Raw genomic sequence first — 10,373 nt, 5'->3', positions numbered from 1 at the left:
ATTATATATATATATATATGTGTGTGTGTATTTTGTTATTTATATATATTATATATATATATATATATACCCCTTTCTCATCGCACGATCATACAAGCGGTGTGCCTATACCTATTAGAGTGGTAGAGCGTCTAACAACACACTGAGGTTGTATACTCGAACGAGTATCGAACAGCACAGATGACAATTGCGGTTTGTTGTCTAGGCACAGCAGAGTGTCTAATAGTTTGGGTTTAGGGTGTGCCTACAAAAAGAGCAGTACAACAATTCACGTACACACATAGCAGCACAATGATATACCTACACAAATAACACCACCACCTCTTTTTGGGTTTTAGGGTGCAGGGTTTGGAGTTTTCCTTTGGGACTGCCACAAAGCGTTCTTATTTGCTGGCCATACATACATACACCTGGAAGGAGCATCCGGCCTTATACGTATGTTCATAGTCTGCCATTTTACATTCAGGGCAGGACCGGTCCTAAAACCTGGGGGCACAAGGTGCGCGAGTTTCTGGACGAACACGCGGCTTTGCCATTGGCTGAGAGGAAGAAGATGGTTGTTTGGGAGGATTGCGATTGTTTTTCGGATAAAAGTGAGCAGGAAAAATGGGATTTGTCCCAATTTTTGGTCCCAGCAGCTTCGTGCGCCACTCTCCAGGTGTGGGGTTTGGAAAGGGGTTGTCACAGATTGCACCTTTTTGTGGGTATTTTGGGCTTCATCAAGGAACGGTTTGTGTCTCAATCCCTACAAAATGGTCTGAAAGTGTATGATTACGTGTTTATTCATATACACCTGTACCTATACTTTTACCTGTATTTACGTATATATGTCTATACATACATAAATATACACCTATACCTACATGCACCGTGATAAATGCACCTTTCCTAAATATATACCTTTATATACCTTTATATATATCTATATCTATATCTATATATACCCTACACTCACCGTATCAACGAGCGACTGCAGTCACGTGTACCGCATGTACGCGTTCAATACAGCTGCTATGCAATTGACGTAAACAAAGACAGCCCTGTCGATCGAACTCTCTTTGTGTACGTTTATTATCCTGTACTTCGTTGCTCAACGTGGCTGGAGGTTACCATTCGGTGCAGTACCAATATAAACTTAAATATACGTATAGCATTCCATCTCCCTTTCCCAGCTACCTTTGCATTAACCTCAATATACGTATACCATTCCATCTCCCTTTCCCAGCTACCCTTGCATAAACGTTATTGTACGTATTCATTCCATATCCCCTTGACCAGCTACCCTTGCATAAACGTAAATATACGTATATCATTCCATCTCCCTTTCCCAGCTGCCCTTGCATGAACGTAAATACACGTATATCATTCCATCTTCCTTTCTCAGCTATCCTTGCATAAACGTTACTATACGTATATCATTCCTTATCACCTTTTCCAGCTACCCTTGTCATGGAATTCGGAGAAGTCGCACAAGCGCACCATCGAAATGTTTGTGAAGAAAGTCCACGCCAGTACTCTAAAGTCTCAGGGACAGTTGTGGCTGATCGGTGGAGGACCAGGACACAGCGGCGCTGCCATGGAGAACCTCTTGCCACAGGTACGTATATATATATGTATATATACATATGTATATGTACATGTACATATATATATATTTGAATGTATATGTACATGTCTATTTTATGTATATGAATAAGTCTGTGTCTGTGTCTGTGCGTGTGTATGCTATTTATATGTTACTTGCATGCTAATGATGGCAGCCCGCCCCACCACCATAAACATGCAGACTGTCAGTTAAACCTTAAACCCTAAAAACCCTAAAACCCTAGTCTACTTAAGTTATTAACACAAGCTCGTTTGTTCCCGAGCATACGTCGGTTGTTACAGGCATGGCTAGCATCAGCGAATATATAGTTTACACCGTCATATAATCTTTTAAAAGTGATGTATATTTAAACTCTCCTACGGGTATATAGTTTACACCATGTATGTATCTGTCTATCTAGCCATCATCTATCTATCTATCTATGCGTATATGTATATTTATATATATATATATATATGTGTGTGTGTGTGTGTGTGTGTGTATGTATGTGTGTATGTACGTATGTATGTTATATATGTTATATATGTGTATGTATTATTTATTTATATATGTATATATGTTATATGTGTTTATATATATGTATATATATATATATATATGTATTGTATATATATATATGTAGTGTAGTATATTATATATATATATATATATATATATATATATATATATATATATATATATATGTATATATATATATATTCGCATTTCTGAATGATTTGTCGTACAACTCATTGCAGGTGGTCTTGGCCATGCCTGGGTACGACATTATGATCCCAGATCACAGAGGGACAGGGCGCTCGACACCCGTCACGTGTCCTGAGACTATGGAGTATGTGGTAGATTGAGTGTGTTATATTCATTGTATGATCAGGTTTTCAGGGATATTGTATAGTTGAGTGTGTTATGTTACTAAACTGTTTGATGGAGTGTGTATGATTAGGGTATTAAGGTTGTTGTATGATGGAGTGTGCTGAGTGTTTGGTTGAGCAGATGACGTTCGTGGTATGATTGAGTGTGCGAAGATGCTTCTCCTGATAGTATGGGGTAATTGCCTAGCCGAATACGTCTCGATTGCTACACTCTATACTTAAACCATAACGTCGTACAGTCACCGATTCTGTTTCGTCGTATATTCACTGTTTCTGCTTGTCGTATATTTACTGTTTCTGTTTGTCGTATATCTACTGTTTCTGTTTGTCGTATATTTACTGTTTCTGTTTGTCGTATATTTACTGTTTCTGTTGGTCGTACATTTACTGTTTCTATTTGTCATATATTTACTATTTCTGTTTGTCGTACAGTTACTGATTACATTTTTAACTCCAACAGACACATGGACAGTCCCATTATGGACTTCCAGAAGGAGAAGGATGTGCAGTGTTACAACGAAATCACTAAAACGTAAGCCAGCGCGAATACGTAAATACTTCACTGTTTGCCTGCATGTGTTCTATGTACGTGTATGGAACTGCGAATATGACCCATGGTTGTTTCATCTATGTACTTGAACGGTTGCATTCATAATTATATATAGATATATAATTATATAGATATATATATAATATAATATTATATTATATATGTATATGTATTTGTATATGTATTTATTTATATATATATATATATATATATATATATATATATATGCAACATGTTGGTACTAGATAGTACTTTCCTGGCACTAAAATGCTATTATTTGTAGGTTCTTATTCGACTCTGCTACCATATGGCGAGACTCTATATCACTACAATACTCAATTGTCCTATTTTAACCCTAGGAGCTAAACATAGGCCCTATTGCGATACCTAATTCACAATATAAATTGGTATTTAAACACACAATACTATATATATGTATATGTGTATATGTGTGTATTTATGTGTATATATATATGTATATGTATATATATGTGTGTGTGTGTATATATATATATATATATATATATTATAAGTACTACATTGTCATTAAATATATAAGTTATGAAATATATATATATATATGCATATGTATATATATATATATATATGAGTACTACATTGACATTAAATATTAAGTTATGTTACCGTTTTAACACCAGTGAACACCAATCACTATTCATATAAGCTCTACATTGACATCAATGACTCATCTTGTTATACCGTTTTAACCGTTTAACACCAGGTTCGAGGCAGGGTACCTTCACAACTTCAACACAGCGTTTGCTGCGTTTGATCTGGTGGCCGCTATTAACTTCACCAGCCCAGACTATGTATGCGTGTGCTGTGTTGTGTGGTGTTACGTTATGTCAAATTTGATATATATATTATATTATATATATATATATATATATATATATGTATGTATGTATGTATACACATGTATATGTATATATATATCGCAATGAGTTGTATGTCCATATACATTAGACTGTGTATGCGCGTGCTGTGCTGTGTGTTGTTATATATTTACATATGTGATAACGTACTTGGGCATTGGTTATGTGTGTCGTTTGGTTGTTTGTTGTATTTTATTATACGTGTACAATATCCAGCAAACCTCAATAACGTATTTGCACTTGTGCCTTATAGTCAACTGCGTATGATCTATTGGACTCCCTGTCTATAGGGGTTTCGGGTTCCAGGGTTTTCCTAAACCTGATTTCTTTTCCTAGTCACACCCGCACCCCACCCGCCCTACACCACAGGCCACCGATTCATCGCCGTTGCCTAGCAACGCAGACAGAGCATCCGCCCCACCGCCGTTGCCTAGCAACGAAGTGCTCATGTATGGGCTCTCGTACGGTACATACTGGGTCCAACGGTACTTGTTTGTCACTCCCTGGAAACAGGTACGGTCGGTGACCTTGGACGGGATAGCTCCGCCGGATGTCTACACTATAGCCGATAAGGTCGACACCAGCGTCAACCTAGTGGGGTAGGGAGATGTGTGTGTATGTGTACGTATGATATGAGTACTTATATAGGTATGTATGTATGTAAGATGTATGTTTGAATTATAAGTTTACTTAAGTATATGGAAATATTTATATACAAGCGATAAGTATATACAGGTATAAGATGTATGTATGTTTGTATGATTTGCGTACCTGCGTCCTCTACATAGTGGATTCTATGTATGCCTGTTTTAGGTATGTGTATGTGCTTTTCGTGTATGTATAATAACATCCGAGTTTATAAACCCTTAAATTAATACCTTCTATCGTATAAGATAAATGTGTGCTGTATCTGTGGGTTTTAACTAGATTTTAACTGGGTTTTGAATCCCCTATGACTGTGCGTGTTGTGACTGTGGGCCATTAAGCTCCATTGGGTACCTGCAATTGAGCCAACAAAACAATACCCACAACCTAAAGGGAAACACTTGGTCGTTGTATGTGATATATACTTATATATATATATATGTATATATATGTATATATATATATATATATGTATATATATATATATATATATGTATATATATATATATATATGTATATATATATATATATATGTATATATATATATATATATGTATATATATATATATATATGTATATATATAAATATATAAGTGAATATATTTATATATATATATACAAAAGTATTGTATTTATATATATATATATTTACGTATATATATATATGTATATAATATATGTATATGTATATGTATTTATATATATATATATATACGTATATATATATATATATATATATATACGTATATATATATATATACATATACATATACATATACATATACATACTTATATATCAATTCTTCATTTTCTCATCCCCACACAGATCGGCTTTTCTCAACACCTGTAGCCAGCATCCACGGTGTCTGGCAGCTCTGGGGCCCTTACCAGCTGAACAGGCTGCCTTTTTAAAGGACTTGGTTGTTAGTAAACGCAGCGAATGTGCGCGTGTGTTTGGGCTCAGCGCAGAAGGCCTCCGCGTTATGTTGGGCAAACTGGTGACGGATGAGTATTATAGGATTGTGGTACCACCACTGGTGCAGAAGCTCATGCGATGCAGCGATAGGGTATGTGGATGTATATATTGATATGTATGTATATATTGTTATATATATATATATATTTGTATATATACATATATAGCTGAGGCATAAGTTGTAGTGCATATACATGCTGATGTTTCTCTTCCCATCACTGCTAATTCAGGATCAAGTAGAGCTGAAGCGAGCGTTCGCGTGGTTTGACCGTTCAGTGGGTCGTCTGGCGTTTTGGGGAGTTGGTGCTGGTCCGGTTGATGAACGGTAGGTAGTGGTATAACATTGGTATTTATTATGCGTAGTTATGATTGTATTTTAAAATATGTAGTTATGTTTATATTTTCAATATACGTAATGTTTGTATACAATATATATAGTTATGTTTGTATTCTCATATACATAGTTCTGTTTATGTCCAATATACGTTGTTGTGTTTATACTCAATATACGTACAAAATTTATATTCTCATATATGTATATAGTTATGTCCATATTCTCATATACGTAGTTTTGTTTATATTCAATATACGTTGTTTTGTTTAAATCCAATATACGGTTTGTTTATATTCAATATACGTAGTTGTGTTCATATTCAATATACGTAGTTGTGTTTATATTCAATATTCATAGTTCTGTTTATATTCAATATACGTAGTTGTGTTCATAATCAATAAACGTAGTTATGTTATTATCGATATTCGTAGTCCTGTCCTGTTTATATTCAATATGCGTAGTTATGTTTACATTCAAATATTAGCAATCCACGTATCGGTGCAAGAGATGTGTATTACTTTATATTTGCTAATCGTACTGTTTTTTATTCAATTGTTTATGATTTATTTATTCAGTTGTCTACCATCAATTCATCTGTAAAGGCAAGGAGTATTCCGTTCTATATTCGATCTATATACAGGTTTTTTATCAATTATTCACAAGTATTTCATCTGTATAAGAAATATGTACTGTTTTATATGCAATACATGCACTGTTTTTTATTCAATCGTGTATGTTTTTATTCAATGGTGTATGTTTTTTATTCAATGGTGTATATATTTTATTCAATAGTGAATGTACTTTATTCAGTTATCAACAAATATTCTATCTGTACAGGTGCCCTTGTCTCAGTGGTGGGTTTGAGTACATTTGGTGCGTGGGTATGATTGACCCGAAAATAAGAAGTTATATAACTAATGAGTCATACTATTATGTGAAAGTATGGCATTAAAGCTCACGTGTGTCAGAGGCTATCTCGCATACACAACGGACCACAGGTGCACACTTACATCTCCATGTATATGCATACGTATATTATATGTATACGTATATGTATGTATATATATATATATATATATATGTATATATATATACTTATATCTACATGTATGTGCATGTATATGCATATTTATATTATATGTACATATACATATATATATATGTAAATATATATATATATGTATATATATATCTATATATATATATATACTTACATCTACATGTATTTGCATGTATATGCATATTTATATTATATGTACATATATATATATATATATATATATATTTCATGCACATATATATACATACACATATATATATATATATATATATAGTAGTAGTACTTGTAATTTGACTTATACTTAAACTTTTACTTTTATTTTGTACATATATATATGTACATATACACATCGATATACATGCACATTTGTATATATATATATATAAATATATGTATATATATATATATATTCATATACATGGATGATATTCCTTCTATATCACTACTAACCTTATCCATTTAAACAGCGTGACGACTGCGAATTCAACGCTGAACTACAATCCAATCACGCACACTAACTTGGTTGTGTCGGAGATGTATGCTCTCGAGCACCCAGGTTGGTAAATTTATGAAGTCACATTCGTATGTATCACATTTATATATAGATAGGCTTATATATCCGTATACCTACGTAGTTATATAGGCAGGCTTATATATTCATAAACATACGTAATTATATAGATAGGCTTATGTATTCATACACATACGTAGTTATATTGACAGACTTATATATTCATACACATACGTAGTTATATAGATAGGCATATATATTCGTGTACCTACGTAATTATATAGACAGGGGAATATAATCATAAACATACGTAGTTATATAGACAGGCTTATATATAGGCAGGCTTATATATTCATACACATCTGTAATTGTATAGGTAGGTGTATATATTCATACATGTTCATAATTATATATGTATGCTGTTAAATTCAAGCACACATGTATATATATATGTAAGCTTCTGATCTCATGCTCATTCATAATTGCATATGCATCCTTCTATATTCACATACACACGTAGTTATATATGTATATCTGTGTATCTGAGTGTATGTGTATATATTTATACGTATGTATGTACGTGAGTGTATGTATATTTATACATATATATATATGTATGTATATTATATATAAGTATATATGTTTATACATACAGATATATATATATATATATAATACATATAGGCATACACGTATTGTCCTATATTTATAAATAGTTTCCTTGTAACAGTATATATATATAGAGTACTTTCTATGTAAATACCACACACATTTAGTACGATAAATATAAACCCTAAATCTATACATGTATACCTACATCGTAACCTAAAGACACTTCCAACCACTTCCTTATCTCATACATATCAGCCCCAGACGCTGAAGTCATCGCTGCAATGTCTGACAATCTGCTGTTCAGCTTAGACTACAGCGCAGGCTACAGTAACTCGTATGAGTCATGGATCCGGTACAACCGCAAACGGTCTCCCGGATATGGACGGTATCCTGCAACAAAGGTTTGTGGTTGTATATGTGTGTGTATGTATGTATGTATGTATACACACACACACACATATATATATATATATATACATATATATATATATATATATATATCGAATCAAAACTTAAGTTAATTCCAAATTAACATTCGCATAAGTTTTGCCCGACCATGCTGTTGCTGAGTGAAACGTCATATATATTCACGATACACTCGGGACTAATTCACACTTAACACTAAACTACTTCCAAATTGATGTCCGCAGGGGATACGGCCGACTATGCTGTTGCTGAGTGGTACGCTGGATGCCTTCACTGGCAATACCTGGGCCAGATACGCTGCCACACACTACAAACACAACACCTCCACCACAGCATTTGTGAGTGTGGCGAATGTTGCCAGCGGCGTCGTGCCACACTCCCAGACGACGGGTATGTGTTGTATTCTATTGCACACGAATGGGCTTTGTATGTTCGTGTTCCCGTGTATATACAGGCGTGTGTTTTGTTCGAGTTTCCATGTATATACTGGCGTGTGTTTGTGTGTATGTTTACTTCGAGATATAGTTAAGAGCACAGTATCCGTATGTATAATACATATGGTGTGCGTGGTCAGGTACGCAGCCGTGCACTATGAATACAATCTCCGTCCTCCCACTACAGCGTTTGCATGTGTGCATGTGGTGCATATTCGGCATTTTCCCATAGGGGTCACTAGTTCATAATACATACATACATACATACATACCCATACACATATACAAATACATGTTATATATATATATATATATATATATATATATCAGTCGAGCTGAACATACACACATACAAATTAGTCTAATAACTACTGTACTGGTATCCTTTACTACCAATAGGTTATAGTCCTAGTCCTAACTCCAGGGTAGTCATTTAATGAGTGTTTCTCTCACATCAGTCAGCCTACAGCTCACTGGACTGTCTGTTGATGTCTACACCCATCTATTTATATACCATCGACTCCTATATGCTCTCCCGATAAATCTATTGTTAGATTTGAGATTGTCTATTAATATCTCCACTAATCTGTTTCTATCCGTCTCTGAATATTCTACACAGGAGATCATGGGCTTACCTGTGGAATGGAGATGATGGCCTCATTTTTTACACAGGGTTCACCGGATCTCAGGTATCTTTTATATATATATATATATATGTATGTCTGTATGTATATACATATATATATAAATGTGTGTGTGTGTGTGTGAAGTGTGCGTAGACAATTGCACGTTCTTTGTCTATGCCAATTATTATTTGATATTCAGATGAAGGAATCACTCAGCATGGTGATCCCATCAGATATAGTGAATTGGCTTTGGGATTTGAAATAGACTGGCTTTGGGATTTGATATAGAAAATTGGCTAGTATTTAAGTAGAAAACTGGCTTTGATTGTTAATAGTAAGTGAGCATGTTCGGGTTCACAGTTTGCAATTCAGGCGACAGATTGTATAGCTCAAATCTATCTTTTGAGCGGGTCTATACACAACCATGCAAGTGTACCTGTAAGTGCACTCAATTGTTGAAGGCATTAGTAGAAACTCGTATTTATATTTATTCTATATTTAAATATTTAAATATATATATATATATATATATACAGTGTGTGTGTGTGTGTGTGTGTGTGTGTATTATTGTGTGTTAGTGTGTATATATGAATATGTATATATGTACCTGTATGTATGTGTGTGTGTGTGTGTGTATTGTATATTGTTGACTCATGTGCAAGTTCTCAAGACGCAAGCACTCACACTGCATTTGTGTGTTTTAACAGGTGTCTGAGAGAGCTTCAGCCCGTTGATTTCGGTTGCACCACGTTGGCTAGCCGTCGTATAAGCGAAGAGATGTTCGGTACAGTCGACTGGTGGGATCCTGAGGCCCACAATGAGTTATAA

General features: G+C 34.3%; 1 protein-coding gene across 1 annotated transcript in view; it reads left to right on the top strand.

The window, feature by feature from the left end:
- The window catches only part of SARC_05071 (hypothetical protein), a gene marked incomplete at both ends in the record, with an annotated part of 12,173 nt that extends 1,800 nt beyond the window's left edge, over window positions 1–10,373 (top strand). The window contains 13 exons of the mRNA XM_014301077.1: window positions 467–658; window positions 1,439–1,597; window positions 2,344–2,435; window positions 2,936–3,007; window positions 3,768–3,855; window positions 4,291–4,520; window positions 5,393–5,633; window positions 5,773–5,867; window positions 7,404–7,492; window positions 8,315–8,460; window positions 8,710–8,875; window positions 9,539–9,608; window positions 10,253–10,373. Coding sequence (XP_014156552.1) covers window positions 467–658; window positions 1,439–1,597; window positions 2,344–2,435; window positions 2,936–3,007; window positions 3,768–3,855; window positions 4,291–4,520; window positions 5,393–5,633; window positions 5,773–5,867; window positions 7,404–7,492; window positions 8,315–8,460; window positions 8,710–8,875; window positions 9,539–9,608; window positions 10,253–10,373 — 1,761 coding nt within the window. The remainder of the gene's footprint in view (window positions 1–466; window positions 659–1,438; window positions 1,598–2,343; window positions 2,436–2,935; window positions 3,008–3,767; window positions 3,856–4,290; window positions 4,521–5,392; window positions 5,634–5,772; window positions 5,868–7,403; window positions 7,493–8,314; window positions 8,461–8,709; window positions 8,876–9,538; window positions 9,609–10,252) is intronic.

This window comes from Sphaeroforma arctica (genome assembly GCF_001186125.1).
Source record: "Sphaeroforma arctica JP610 unplaced genomic scaffold supercont1.310, whole genome shotgun sequence".
In the NCBI taxonomy this organism is placed as follows: domain Eukaryota; class Ichthyosporea; order Ichthyophonida; genus Sphaeroforma; species Sphaeroforma arctica.
This window is presented reverse-complemented; position numbering and strand designations above follow the sequence as displayed.